Source organism: Lissotriton vulgaris, chromosome 2_1 (genome assembly GCF_964263255.1).
Source record: "Lissotriton vulgaris chromosome 2_1, aLisVul1.2, whole genome shotgun sequence".
NCBI lineage: Eukaryota > Metazoa > Chordata > Amphibia > Caudata > Salamandridae > Lissotriton > Lissotriton vulgaris.
This window is the reverse complement of record NC_141687.1, coordinates 1,636,112,335-1,636,128,665: the sequence shown is the minus strand read 5'-3', so window position 1 is coordinate 1,636,128,665 and position 16,331 is coordinate 1,636,112,335. Positions and strand designations below refer to the sequence as shown.

Below are 16,331 nucleotides of genomic sequence, written 5' to 3'. Positions count from 1 at the left end.
CAGGGGTCTGGGCCCCAGTATTTATATTCCAAAATCCTTTGATCTCTTAGGCAGACTGTGTCTGTGCCCAGCCAGAACCAGTTCTCTCTTCTCTGGTGTGACATCCTGGCAAGAGGTGGAGACGGCATGGTAAGAGGCAGACCAGGCCTTTGAGGTGCAAGGAAATCTCCTCCCCATCCCCAATTGCAGCACAGGTCTACTCAGCCCTTTCCTGACCCACCTAAACTATCTTGAGCCACTCCTGCTCCCCAGCCTTCTGGCAATCCACATTCCAGCAGAGGCACACAGGATGACTGAGCAAGAAAATATCTACTTTCTAAAAGTGGTATTTTCAAACACCGAATGTAAAAATCACCTACGCTAAAAGATGCATCTTTAGATTCTGATTTCAGGCATACTAAACTTTATTTTCCTACCTAATTACCCGGGCCAGTTATGTATATTAGATGTTATAAACAAACTCCCAATTCTGTCCTATGGGGAACAGGTAGCCTTGCAATAGCGAAAAACGAAATTGGCTGGTATTAACTATCAGAACATGCTACAAACACCAGGGCATGTCCTACCTTTCACATACACTGCACCTGGCCCACAGGGGTACCTTGGGCCTGCCGTAAGGGTGTCTGACATGTAAGAAAGGGGAAGGTGAGGGACTGGCAAGTGTGTGCACTGGCCAAGACGACACAGCAGCTGCCTTTTCAGGGCTACTCACGTGGGTGGCACATTCAGTACTTCAGGCCCTCTAGTAGCATTTGATTCACAGGCCCTGGCACACTCCTGCTCATAGGAGGCCAGGGTAGCTCCATGTGGCCGCTAGAAGTCTGTCAGCAATGGGAAAATGACGAGCTCCCAACCTCCTAAAAGACCAGGAACACAGGTGACACAAGTAAGAGCATTCTGTTGTGGGCTTGTGTATGGGATGCTATGGGCTCATCTATTGTTATTATTTGTATGTGTTCTATAGTCTTAAAATGTAGGGGAGATTCTTGAGTGGGCAGTTTATTGTTGGCACTGAACTGTATAGATCGTGTTTCCTTAGCTCTTGTACTTTAGGGAATAAAGCGATTTGGAACTGAAACCGACCGGAGTGAGCGCTACCATTTGACGACGAGGACCCTATAGTGCAACTCGCTCTTTATACATTACAGGTCGAAGCACTGCATTTGGAAACGCGAGAGTGAGTTTGTTTTTGTTTACTGTAAAGCAGGGCATCTGTTTCACCCGTGTCTTGATAGCACTCGAATTCACAGCATGAGCATTGTTTTTTAAATCGGGTGATAAGGATACACCTATACTTGTGTTACATTAGCACTTGGGTTTATATAACGCACAGCGGCGGTTCTTAACTCTGGTGATTAAGACGGAGCGACTTTCACAAGCACATCCGAACACAGCACGTCTTGTTTTTAATAATTTTCACAGCATGAATCACGTTACAACAGACACTTGAAGATTTTAAACACGCACACCCCGGTCTTTAGAGGTCTTTGACTGCCATGCACGCTTTTACTTACGTTTTTTGGATATGTTTTACATAGGAATTTTCCTTTCAGGCTGACAGCCATGCCTTTTTTCTATTTGTAGAGTAACCCCTGATGAAGGACTGACGAGAGAGCCCGAAATGCATTGGGACATATAGAACTTGTTGGTATATGCATTGGATGTTTCAAGCAATTGATCATATGTTTAAAAACTGATACAACCATGAAACTAATGGATTGAAAATACGTGGAACCTATTATCGATGTATAATAGTGATTAAATACAATCTAGTGAACAAGACTTTTTCAGTCTTTCTTGCTGTGCTTGGAGGAGTCTTCCCCAGTGACGGGGCAGCTTTGCATTAGACTGTATCAGGAAGAAAATACAACAAATCCATTAATAAGAAATAGGTTCTAATTGTAGGCTCTTTTTTTTCCTTTACCAATTCAAGTAAATATACAATATCCTTTTCAGATTGCTTCTGCTATTTCACTATCTTTGACTCTTAATTCACTTTTTATGACGGCTTTCCTCCTCTATGTTTAGAGGAAAGGGTGGCCCAATAACCCCCTGAGAGCTTGGGTATGTACATATGGCAGGCAAAATGCTAAATAGTACCAAGTGGATAAACTAACATCAAGATAGTATGAGTTATTTAAATGAATATAGAAATGTGAAAAGCACACAGCCATGTTACAATTAATGCAGAAGTTAATCTGTCGAGCGAGCACCATCGATACTGGCATACATGTGAAGAGCATTTCGTTCAAGGAAAAATATTGTTTGAGTAAGGGGGTTGATTTCAGCAAACTCCACATATATGACTCCAATATAATATTCTTTTGATACACAGTGCCATGAAGCACATATCTGCTGATCCTTTTTTGTATGTTATAATGTCCATAATAATTATCCTTCCTTGTGCTTGCTTATTTTTGCTGATTGCGAGAAAACAAGAAATGGAAATTACACATCAACATTTCGGTCTCTAGGCTAATAAATAGAGGAGACCGTCTTCAGAACTATATACATATGTTCCTCTCGTTTTTAAGTAATCCAGATTGAGGGCTAGATGTAGGTAAAATAGATTTAATGATTTTTAATTACGATTCGGTAATTAAAAATCGGTAAATCTAAGCTGTGGACATGTAGGTATTCCAGATGTGCTGGAATACCGAATCGGAAGTATTCGGTATTTACCGATTCGGTAAATACCGAATCGGTAATGCCCATTCATTCCTATGGGCTTTGAAGCCCATAGGAATGAATGGGCATTACCGAATCAGTATTTACTGAGTCGGTAAATACCGATTTTCACAAGGGTGCAGGCGGTGTCACTTTGACACCCTCTGGCACCCCCAAAACAGGCTTGGGTGCCATGTGACAGGCATACATGCCCTAAGGGCAGGTCTGCCTGTCACATGGCATAGGTGTGCATGCACACATGTGCATGCACACCGGAATCAGTATTTTACCATCAAATTGGATTTGATGGTAAAATACCGATTCTGTAAGGCCTCTGAAACTCAGGAGAGTCCCACCTACATCTGGGAGCCTCATACTCGGTAAATTTACCGAATTTTTATTTTACTGATTCGGTAAAATTACCGATTCGGTAATATTACCGAATCGGTAAAAAAATGCCCCCTACATACCTGTCACCCATTTACCGATCGGTAACGGCCAAAATCGGTCGTTACCGATCGGTAAATGGCCTGAAACGGCCACCTACATCTGGCTCAAAGTATTTTATTATGCAAGCTTGCAAGAAAGGTCCACAAAGGATCTGCAATAACCAAGCTACAGTCGAGTTTTTCTGCGGCATCTACATTACAAAGGAATCCTAGAAATAATACCTCAGGTTAAAGGCATGATTCGCATGAAAAATTGTGAATACGCGGAATTAGAAGCAAAACTCGCCCAGAGATAATATCAACCTAAGGAGCAAAGTAAAAAAGTCGATGATGTCTCCAGACATCTAATAATACCCCTCAGGCAATGTTTGAGTAAAATAATTGAAGAAAAAAATGCAATCTTCTCAATTGCTTAATAGATAGAATCAATTGGACCTGTTCAGATAAAAAAGGAAAGAAAACTCACCAGAGTTTGAGGGATGGAATGGAGGCCACGGCAGCCAACACACAGTTTCAGGCAATGAATGTGGGAATAATGAACAATGTTAGAGATGCTTAAAAGCACGTGTGGGGGACGCAATTACTGGAACGTACCGTGCACGAGGGTGTAAAGTAGTGGCCATGTTGAATTGTACGGGTACTTTAGAAAAAAAGAAAATTCATGACTAAAAATATACATAGGATAACAAAAAAGTATTTTAAGATATAGTAAAAGCTAGTTGCCCATAACGACTGGGAAACACTTAAAGTCCAGCGGAGGGCCTAAGACCTACGGAACATAATTGGTGCAAAACGTCGGACAGTTTGAAAGGAGTTAGAGGGGTATGATGGAGAAAAGGAGTTGCGGTTCAAAAAGAATCGAGCTCCATAAAAAGAACTGGTATGTAAACTGACTGGAAAGAAATGTTGAAAACAGGAAGGTTAACGAATACTCAGCAAAGTCGCGAAAAAAATGTAAACCATATATGATGTAACAGTGCAGTTGTACATATATCAATTGTATTAGGCTATGATAGCAGTAATAACAGAGAGGACACAAAGCTGGGATAAAAAAGGGGGGGTAATTATATGAAGAATATAAAATCCTGGGGATAACTAATCTCAAATCAGTTTCAATGTGCATGCAAAGATGAGGGGCAAACAAGACACATGAAATAATGAAAATATTCCTTGAGCATGATGTAAACATAAAACCCCCTAAATAGTGAGTCAGTAAGAATTTTAATTCATAACAGTTTAATATGAACTCAGATATATGGATGAGTCAAGTTAGCTGGATCTTACATTCATAAATGTACGTATATGAAATTAGAAATGCTGAAAATGACATTGATTCTGCAAGGTACCGTGAGACACGATGCAGACATAAGTGTTAAAGCATGGCAACTACATAGACATACTGGGGAACAAACGGAAAAAACGTTTCTAGGGTTATCGAGTGGTTGAGCACAATCAATAATGGCCTCAACATTTACACATCCATACGTTCTTATGTAGTGTGAGACAATAGTTAACACTGTATTTTTGCCATTTTATGTCACTGGCAGTATGATTACATTTAGTGGAATATTCTATTAATGGTCCCCCCTTCTTTATTAATGTTGTAGAATTATTTTACAAATTTGCCAATAAATGGCAGACCGCATGGACACTGGATGCTATAAATTTAATTTTTGGAAAATCTGACCCTCTCTTCGCAGATCAGGCAACCAGGCACATGTGGGAGCGGTGCGAATCTTCACGCATTTCACGCTGGGCTTTGCCATGAGCAGCCCTGGTGCTGGGTGCCTCACTTACAGGATAGAGTTCAGGCATGGAGTGGAGCCTGTGACGTCACTGTAGCTTAAAGCTCGGCCTGTTCCGAGGCTGCACCTAAGTCATTCACAAGAACTGCATCTGCAACATCCTGCCGTTGCTCCCACTGGGCCTTTTGTCCTGGCTACAAACAGAAACCGTGCGGAGCGCCTCTTGTAAATATCAGCACTTTGCACTGGATACGGAACATCAATAAAGGCTCTTCTGCACTTTGTCCTCCTCCCCGTGTGCCTTCAAGTAAGGTAGCTGCCAGCCCAGCAATAAGGAGCAAAAATCTCGGCAGGAACACCTTTGAGAACTTTAAGAACAACATACACATATGTGTTATACTTTCATGCATGGGTGTGGTGGCTCAGTGGACGTATGCGTCCACTGCAGGGGCCTGTGTTTAAACTCGTGGTCACAGGTTGAAATTGCCTGAGGGTTAACTCAGCCTTTTTTACCTCTGTGGTTGATAAAATTAATGCCATTGAGTTGGGTAACAAGAAACATCTGTTACTCAGTGCCAAGATGCGTATGTGTGAACATGTGCTTTACAACTACACGTTATGTTTCACAGTATTTTAAAGCATAGGGGACGCTGAGATCTCTTTTTGAGCATGCCCCAATTAGAAAGTCAGACTCAGTCAACACATTCATACTCAGCGTTCGATGTTCGTGGTAGTCATTGTTCATTTTTGTGTTAGGTAATTCATGGTCTGTTGTTTCTGCAGTGCCTACAGTGACTGGGGAACATGTTTTGCATCCCCTTAACAATTTTTAAGGGTACTCACTGAATCACTGTAAACACCTTGGAAGCATAAATGTCTGTTTGGACCATGCTGAGTACAGATTCACAACCAGTCGATTATAGCCAAGTTTCAGCAAAAAGCACTTTACTCACTCAGCCACATTCTTCTGTTTCATGCAATTACAATGCTTGCTCGCATTCACTACATATTACTGTCATCTTATGACTCACCATTTTTTAATTTCACCAGCTGCCACTGGATGCAGATGCAGGTAGTTTAAGTCTTTAATATCCCTGATACTTTGAACAGAAGGTAAGCTAACAAGTCCTTGTAGTCACTCTGGGTTCAATAGACAAAGGTCAAGTCTTTCTCACCAAGGCAGGACAACAGTAGGTAGAAGGGCAGCTCAGCAAGGCAAGAGCACAGCAAGGCAGAGTCCAGCAAAGCAGCAGGCCAGAAAAGTGGCAGTCCTTTCTGCAGCACGGCAGTTCTTCCTGGCTGAGTAATCACAGGTAAAGAAGTGTACTGATTTGGTGGTGTTAGGGGTCCAGTTCTTATACCCAGTGGTACATTTGAATTGGATGAGACTTCAATGAAAGAAAGCTATTGAAGTGCACCGAGTCTATGCCCTTTCTTCATTGGCTCCAGACTCACTACAGGGAAGTATGCAACCCTTTCTGTGAGGACAGGACACAGCCCTTTCAGTTGTGTCATCTCCTCCCCTCCATCCTACTCAGGATGGCCAATAAGCATGCAGATGGCCACTCAGTCACACCTATCCTTCCTTTGTGTGTGGCTGTCAAGCTGGAATACAGGAAGCTAGCTGTCGCCCACCCCAGATGTGTATTCCAGAGACAGGCTGAAGGCATCAATTCACCACAGTAAGTAATTGATAACTTTCTAAAAGTGGCATTTGCTAAACTGGAGTTTATAATCCAACTTCATCATAAATTGTGATTTTAAATTGGGAGTCCAGTGATACCAAACTTGAAAAGTCTATCTCTTCACAATTGGGAATTACACTTAAAATATGTAATGAGGTAAACCCACTCTTATTCTATGTGAGAGATAGGCCTTCCAGTAGTAAAAACGAAATTGGGAGTTTTTCACCATCAGGACATGTACAGCTTAAAAGTACATGCCCTGCCTTTTAAATACATGGCACCCTACCCTATGGGTTAGACAGGGCCTACTTGGTGTGTGACTTACATATATAAAAGGGGAAGGTTTAGGCCTGGCAAGAGGGTTACCGTGCTGGGTCAAAGTGGCATCTTAAAACTGCACATACAGGCTCTGCAATGACTGTTCTGAGCCATTGTTGGAGGGCTACTTACATGGGTGGCACAATGAGTGCTGCAGTCCAACTAGTAGCATTCAATTTAGAGGCCCTGGGCACATTGAGTGCGCTTTACCAGGGACATATAAGTACATTAAATGTGTCAATTAGTTAAGTCAATATTACAATGTTTAGCAGTGGTGTGACGAACCTTGAGGGGCCCCCCCTGCAGGGTAAGTGAAGGGGCCCCCTCCGGACTCCATCTAGAGCTCCCGAGCAGAAGTGCGGTGCTGACAGGGCCCCCTGGAGTGTGAGGGCCCCCCCGCACCGCGGGGGCTGCAGGGACCTGTATTCCACCCCTGATGTTTAGATGAGAGAGCATAAGCACTTTAGAACTGGCTAGTATTGGTAAAGTGTGTAGAGTCCTAAAACCAGCAAAAATGAGTCCAGAAAAATGGAAAGCAGGCAAAAAGTTGGAGGAGGACCACCCTAAGGCTGTTAGGTTAATAGTATACATCTGTCAGTCTCCGTGTAGCTTACAATTTATTCCTGTAGCATTCTGTATATCATTTTGTACCTCATCTGTATAGCACAAACACACACTTTTACATGAATCTGTGCAGCATTCTCTTTTATTCGTGCAGCAATAGAAACTTCTGTGAGACACATCTTTGTGGCTTTATCTATGAATCTTACTGTGTATATATTTATCCCTGCAGATTTTATCGCCTAATGCTGCAGATTAAATCGTCGAACTTCGTTTCTGTAGATTTCACTACACCTGTTTCACTATATTTGTTTAATTTTATGTCTGTTGCTTTCAGTACATGTTTAACATCTTTTACTTCCGCCTTTCTGAAGAATATCTCTTTAGCCTTTGCCCCAGCAGCTTAAATGGAGTTATTTACCTTTATATGCCTTTGAGGCTTCTTCATCATTTATGAAGCCATCACTATATATGTTCAATTTTGTTTGATTTATTTTTATCTGTCTAGTCTTCACATAAGCTGTATTTCTGTAGCCTTTTCAAAATCCGTTTATCTTTGTTTAATTCGTGTTTGTGCAGTTTTGTATTAATCGGTGTAGCTGTACTTTTTCTGCTTAGCATCAACTTTATAGTTTGCAAATATATTTGTGTAACTTACTCTGATGTTTAGCTGTCTTGTTGATTTATTAGAGCAATTTTATATTTGCAAGTTTAGCTATTTGAGTTCAATTTAGCTGTATTAGGGGAAGTGGCGTAGCTATGTGACTTTAACTCTGTCATTGTGTTAATATTCTAACGTCTGTTACTCTCTATTGATTAATTAACACTGACGCCTTATTGGGGTCATTTTATAATGCAGATTCTTTTGTACGGATACAACGGGTCAGTGCTTCATTGTTATGAGGAGAGGGGAAGCCAAGACAGAGACCACTGCTTGGGTTTTAAGACTCCCTCTGAAAGGTGCATTTCTTGAATATCTATGGATCAGAAGCAGTTATTAGCAGGCACAGAAAATAGGAAGATTTTCATCCAGTAAGATTGCAGCAAAGACATGATGGGACACTGTGCAGGGGTAATGGCGCAAAACCGATAGCAAGATCTAAATACATGCTGTATTCTGTGTGGCAGCCTGCCTGTTAAAGATGATATTGACATTCATGCTCTTAAAGCTCCTGAGCATGCTATACATCACTTGAGTGCTAAGTGACATTGCATGGAAACAGATTGTGCAGTTAGACGGTGGAGCTTGGATGCCTCAGTGTCATCAATCTTTTTTTCCTTCTATAACATTCTTAGCTTTGTTTGGAAAATATTATAGCATGTGATATTTTTTTCTTTTTCCTCTTCATTAGGAACATACGTAGAAGTTCCAGATTACATCTATTTTTGGACTGAACATGTTTTTGGACATTGAGTGGCCTTCAACAAAAATCCTGAATCATTCAGTCATTTTATTTACTATAATGTAACATTTGTCATTTTTCATAACTTTAACTAATATTTTTTACACGTGCGGTGGTGTATTCACAGTCTGCAGTTGACACTTCAATAATGAGCCAATGATAAAAGTGACCTCACTGGTGCATATGGGTACCACTGCTCACCATGAAGGAGTTGCCATTACCTGCACTCACAATGAGGTGTTTTTTTTTTAGATCTTCCAATATGCATGCCCATTGCTCTGGAACACATTAAATCCAACATTGACTAGCTCTTCGCCAAACTCCCGGAAGGTGAATTATACAGGTAATACTTAAGCTTAGATTGTTCTACAAGAGAAATGACAGTAATGGTTTCTGCAGAAAAATGCCTAATTACAAGGTACATATATATTTTTGTACTATATATATCATTTATTTCGCAATGTGAAATAATGAACGCAGCACACCAAGCTGCTCTCTCAGTTGGAATGTAATTCATTACAAAATTACTCCATGGCAAGAGGACAAATCTTAAATATATTTATTATATATTTCATATTTTATCTGCTTTGGAAACCAGTTGAACAATTTAATGTATGTTGCACTTATTGTTTAATCTTTCATTTATTTTTGATTGTTTAGTTCAGCGGTGCCACTACCACAATGCCAATATTTCAAAGATCATGTGACAAGACCTTCTCAAACATCATCAGGGTCAAAACGTAATTTGATATAATTTCCTGTGAGGTCATCAGTGCTGAACGAACGGGTGAGTTTACTTCCGCTACCCATGGCATTTTGGTGAATTGACATCAATGGGATGCAAACCAGATCATGGAAAAGGAACAAACAATAGGACATCATCCTAGGTCACAGACTAAATCAATACATTATGGAACAAACATTAGTAAAGTCAATAGTTTTTTACCTATTGTCTTTGGCAATCGGGTGAGGGTGGTGAACGGGAGGGCAGGTGGGGGTGGTGAATGGGAGGGCGAATACATTAATATAATGATAAGTGTGCATGCGCTTAATGGAACATCCCCAAAACAATATATTTTCATTCCAGTGCTAGGATTTTAAAATCATTTTCAGACGCAGCGCATACAACCTAAAGCCTGCTAGCAGTATGCCGAGGTGTGCATTTAGGTAAGCGCACACGTGACCAGTTGGTACACTTTCAAAATATGTAACATTTTTAACACTAACAAAAGGAATTGGAACGAGAGAAAAATTGCCAATGCTAATGCAGTACAACACCATATGAGAAATGATGCGAAACCTTTTTTAACAACTTATGATATATTTAAAAAGTTTAGTGCAATGAAAACCCCTGCTTCACATGCTGTAATAACACTGGGGCAGATGGTCAAAATATAGTTGAAAGGAAATAGGCGCCCTCAAGTAAGCAGCATCTCACATTTGAACTCGATCTTTGCTTGAACAGCAAAGGCGACGAGCTAATAACAACAATTACAGCCTTGTTTACAGAAAAGCTCATATAGGGAATGAAATCAGAGCACTCATGCCAACTGCTCACATGAAACTGTGTTGAACTGTCTGAAAAAAAAGTTATTCATAGGTTAAGGAGAGCATACATCTAATAAAAGTCATGTAAGCAAACCCTGCATGCATGCATTAGCATCATTTGACTCTTGCTCTCGCCTTCTCTGAAAACAGGAAGCAGTGTGTGTATGTGCGCAAGCACACACATGATGGCTGCTTTTGAGTGAGTTTGCTTGTGTGTCTGCTTTCAGGTGTGTGCCAGTGTTTTCCCGTTCCTTTGACTGGTGCTTGGTGATGTTGATTTGGATGAGAGTCTTCATAAAGCGAGGGCTTGAAATAAATGATCATAAATACTACTTCAAACAAAACAAACATTGGCATAGCCAATAGGTCTTGCTTCTGGGACCGTATAAGTATTTAGTTATGCAGCACAATATCCTTGGTGCAACAACATCAACTGTTGCATGGCTAACACTTATAAGGTCCCAAAGGCGAGACCTATTGGCTATGCCAATGCTTGTTTTTCTTGTTATTGTTACACTACATTCCTGATTGACTGACAGCTGTCGCCGAGGTAGTTTTTGTACTTTTCAGTCTGTGCTCCTCATGGGTAAGATGTTAGTGATGCCTGTCCTGTCAGCCTGCTTCCTGGTGTGCCAGTACAACCCTGGGCCTGACAGCTTTAGATGAGCGTTGCTGTGCTGAATATTGCTTCTTGTGACATCAATACTTTCCTTGGGCTTCACCTTTCCTCCCCTTTTCTAGCTCTCACGTGTATGCCAACAGTAAACAGAACACAATAGGTTGATACATGCAGCACAGTCTATGATTTGTCCGTCACTAGCTGCTGATAAAATGCATTAATTAGTATCAAACCGAATAGTACTGATTTAACCAACTGAGAAGGATGAAAGGCTGAGCCAGCCTGACAGGATTTGACACACAGGTGTCTATAATAGATGCATTAGTCCATGGTGGAATCTTATGAAGTGAGTCGAATTTATGACTGGGTGCGAGCATGGTTAAACAAGGAATACAAAGTTATGCTTCCCGGTTTACAGCACAAAGCTTCAGAGTGCCAGAAATCCTTTTAATAAAGCACTGCATGTCAGGCATCACAGTATTTTAGAATAGTTATGAAGTAGTAGCATGTCTCTATGGTAGGGGGTGCTCAGATGCCACGTGTGTTCTATTGCGCTGGTGAGAGGCACGGTCTCCCATACTGCTACACGCCTGTTATTTTCTAAACTAGCCATGCCCAAGCCAGTCAGCTCCTGTATGAGGGTTGTGTGCACATCAGACTCCCTGGGGCCGCTGCCTGCGCTGGTATTACAGGTTCACGCGGTAGAGCCACAGGCCACCCGGCATCAGAAGGCAACTGCTCCATTCATCCAAGCGCTGCTGGCCACCACCCCCTTCCCACCGCCTGCAAGCAACTTTCCCAAGGCCTGCGCGTGCTAACAGCCGACCCGTGGATTCCTCTGACAGGCCCGCGCCCGATCAACTACCATAAGCATGGGCAGGGAATGTCTCCCTTGCCAATCTATCAGAAGCCAAGCTATGGCTAGTAACATAGAAAATGGACAAGACCTCGGGAACTGAAATACAACTTACAGTTATGTTACTGTCGGCTTGCTATGGTATGTTTATCTCTTAAGTTTTAGTAAACGCAGACACAAAGTAGTCATCTCTTTATTTGAAGATACGTCAGCTCCCTTAAACTACTCCCTTTGAAAACTCGTGATTGATTCCATCTTGAAATGGAAAAATAGAAGTGCTTATTTTCTGAGAAGGGCCAGTACTCTCCAATTAAACTTATTACATCACTCTAGAGAAGTGCAGCTACTCTTCCTCTCAAAATAAAAACAAGCGCAAGCCTCCCGCTGACGAGGAGAGGAGAAAGCAGCAGGGGGAGGGGAGAGAGGAGAGGGCCTGCGCTTCCCTTGCGGGAGCGAGCAGGAACTATCTGTTTGTAATTAACAGATGGTTTGAAAGCTCTCTCCCACACGGGAATCGCCAAACGTGCACGCGTTGCCATGCAAAGCAATGCAATGAGTGCACGTTTTTGCCTGTAAAAGGGAATCAATAGCTAAAGGTCTTTTTCCTATGAAGCGCATGCGCGCTGCGTAGGCGAGACCTAAAAACTCAAGGATACCATATTTTCACTTAAAAAAATAGGAGATGGAGCAGCAAGACACTACTTGGTTGTTAAAATCATTTTCAGAAGCGACATACACAACGTATATCCTGATAACAGTATGCACAAGCGCGCATTAAGGCAAGAGCGCGCATGACCATTTGCTACACTTTCAAAACATGTACAGGCTGACTTACCCCTTCAGACTGACCCTTTTAGCGCAGAATCCAGACTTCATTCCAGGTGTGGCACATCCTAATTCCTTTAGCTGGGTTCTGGGGCTCTCCTCTGCTCTGGGCATTTTTTTTTAGAACTGTGATTTGTGGTCGAGGGATGACTTGATTGCCAAATTTGTCCTAACCCGATGACATAGCTCCAAACTGAATCAGGCACTTCATTGGGCAAGCATACCCCATGCACATCTGGCATGCCAACACAACACCACACCTATAGAGTCCCTCTATTTAAATAATATGCACCTTAAAGGCATCTGGTGGCTCTATTGATGTCTCCTACTACTGACTCCTCCTAAAAAACATTCCTATGTGTGAGAAAGAGAATTGACCATAGAAATATCTGACAGCAGTTGGATACCCATCTCGCAAAGAGCAGCTCAATCGCCAATCTGTGTCCGTATTAAAGAGAATGCCTATAAAATACTGACCCATTTCTATCTAACACCTGTTTGCTTGGCCAAGATGTTTGCAGGCTCTGACTCATGCTGGAAGGGGTTCAGCGAGAGGAGTACCTTTCTACACACATGGTAGTCATGCCCAGAGATTCAACCTTTTGAGTGGCAATCCAGAATGTAGTGCAGACCATCACCAACATCCACCTCCCAATCAAACACCAAAAAATTCTTCTGTGTGATCCGGGGGCAATAGAATTTTTCCACAACAACCCCTAAAGGCCGCCTCCTATGCCATCTACACCTACCAGCACGACTTTGGGTGGCACAATTATGGAAACAGCCACTCCCTCCTTCTATAAATACGTGGTGTCGTAAGGTCTGGTCCATCTGTGCCATGGAAAAACTGACTGCTATCATCCAAATAAGGTGGCAAATTGAATTCTACTTGGTGCCCGTTCACCACCCATATCAAGCAAGTACAAAGGGTGGGAGGTCTCCATATGATGATTATTATTATTATTATTAAGGGGCATTTATAGAGCGCCTGGTTACGCAGAATGCGTGTCCCCGCGCTGAACTGAAGCACTCTGAGAGAGAAGTAGGGGAGGAGCCCACTTATTTAGAAAAGAGGTACGTTTTTAATTTCCTCCGGAAACTAGATTCGGAGGGGTCCAGACGGAGATTAAGAGGTAAATTATTCCAGTTTTTTTTTTTTTGAAATACCTTTATTTTTTTAAAATATTGTGTGCCTCTGACACTTTTATGTCTTCTTTTGAACCAGACAATGATTCTCTTGAAATGTGATAATTCTGTGAGGGATCAGGGTGGAAGATGTTTTAGCTACTATTTTTCCACTGTATACAAGTGTATGTCACTTGTTCCTCTATTTAGGTGAGTAAGAATTATCATTTCTGGCGACTCAGTACAATGAGTCTTGTTTATTTGCATTCACTTTTTTTTTACGGAACAGGTACAAGGGAAACATTAGCAATGTTAACTCACATATGAGAGATGATGCAAAACCTTTTTTAACAACTTACCTTATATTTAAAATGTTTGGAGCAATGAAAATCCCTGGCATCACATGCTGTAATTACACCAAGGTGGATGGTGAAAGATAGTCAAAAGGAAACAGGAGCACTCCAGGAAATAGCCTCTAATATTTGACCTCGATTTTTAAATGAACAGCAAATGTGACAAGATAAGATCAAGATTAACAGCCCTGTTAACAGAAAAGCTTGTAGTTTTCAAAACACAAATGCTTGTGTGAAGTGCTCTTTCTGAATTCAAAATAAAGTTCCTGAGTCAGTAACTAAAATAAGACAACTGGAAGGCTATAAGTGATGAGGCGCTGCGCCATGGGAGTGAATAAAAAGATGAAATAGAGGGACAAATAGGAGAATTTAACCACTTGGAAGCACGGATTTTTAAAAGAAACTGAAAGAAACAAATGAAAAGCAATGGACATATTGTAAACCCACAAAGTATATACAACATGTTTTGCAAGTGCAGTCTACGCTTGCCCAAAAAATAGTAAGCACCAGGTGGTACTGTAGTGCAGATAAAGAATTTCAGAACAACCTTCAAGATATGCACACCGGGGGACCTATTATAGATAGGGTGTACTTTTCCTGTTTGTGCTTTTCCTTTTTGTACTATTTCCTGTATGTACCAGGTGCAAATAGGAACACTGCACCCTATCGTGTAGAATGTGCTGCCGTCAGGGTAGCCAGAAACCTGCGCTGCCCAGGGGCAGCATATTCAAGACAAATACTGGCAGCTGTTTAAAAGCTGCTCTGTCTTTCTCTGTGCAGGTGCCAACCCACCTGCACTTTAAAGAGGGATTTGAGATCCCCTTGCAGGCGGGTGCAGTGATGACTGCACCCGCATTCAAGGGGATGTCTGGTTGTTGATAGGATCCCTCCTCATGAAGGCTGCCATCAGGAAGGGCACTGAAAGCGCACCACCTTTTAGGTGGTGCACTGTCAGTGTGCCTCAGGTCAGCTTCTATGCCTCTGTATCCACGTGTCTAATATGACACAGGCGCAGAGACAAAGGGATTCCCTCATCTGCATGGGGCACGCCTCTATGCAAATGACGGAATTCCCTTTTGATGCTATATGTGCGACAATGCTTTCAGTATTACAGAACGGGCTGCGCAGGTGTCTGTGGCCTCGTCCGTAATAGCAACATGCCCCGGATGTGCACAAAGCAGGCGTAAGTGCTTGTTGCGCCCCCAGGGGCATGTTCTGTATTATGGACCCAGATTCACTATCATGGACTATCATAGACAACTGCCAAAACCAGGGTTCAAACTCAAGGCTCTTAACCTGAAGAAGAAAAAATAATGCACACCAGAGGGACAGAACATTTTACCAAATTAATAATATGGTATGTTGAGGAAATAGGAACATTTAGCAGAAAAAGCTTTAGAATATATTCACAAACCTTGAAGCTAAAGTAAAATGAGTTACAATCCGTCATAGTATAACATTTCAAAGAGGGAGAACCATTAGAAACATTGTTAACCAGTGCTATCCAATGTGTAAAACTTTAGAACATTGGCTAATACAATGAGAAAAGGTGTTTTATAAATGTGGGAGCCGCAGTTTGTGCAAATGTGCCCAAGATAAAATAATATCTTTCCAGTTCTACACCAATAAGTAAAATATTGGATTAGCATAAACATCAAATGTACCACAAAACGTTGTCTATGCTTTAATTTGCAACTGTAGTAAAATCTACATCGGCAATACAGCAAGAGTACTGAAAGATAGAATTACTGAACACATCAGGGCACTTAGAAAGAATGGTAAAAAGTATCCCATTGCTGTTCAGTGCTTTGCGGTTTACTGCATGAGGCCTAGATTTAGGAAATGAATTTACTGAAATACAAAAACACAGTGACTGGTCGATAGAAATGGTAACAGAGAACTTCAGTGAAAAGAGCCTCATTTGATTATGACATTTTCGGGAACGTGTGATAATTACTGCAAAAGTAGCTTAATGCAACTCTCCTGATCGCAGTCTATCATGGAAAAATAATGCCAAGTTAACGTTGTATTCACAACATGGCGGTACCATGCGATAGGCCCACGATAATGCGACAAATGTCCGCAATAAAGACGCCTGAAAAATGCGAAACACAAACTCAAAAAAAGCTGCGATGAGGCCAATCGCGATACAAAAATCAGTGAAAACCAGCAACAGG

At 41.6% G+C, this 16,331-nt stretch overlaps 1 protein-coding gene across 1 annotated transcript in view; it reads left to right on the top strand.

Moving 5' to 3' along the window:
- The window catches only part of LOC147732971 (uncharacterized), a 43,710-nt gene extending 35,828 nt beyond the window's left edge, over positions 1–7,882 (top strand). The window contains exon 2 of the mRNA XM_086955548.1: positions 7,763–7,882. Coding sequence (XP_086811674.1) covers positions 7,763–7,882 — 120 coding nt within the window. The remainder of the gene's footprint in view (positions 1–7,762) is intronic.
- Positions 7,883–16,331: the final 8,449 nt, after the last annotated feature.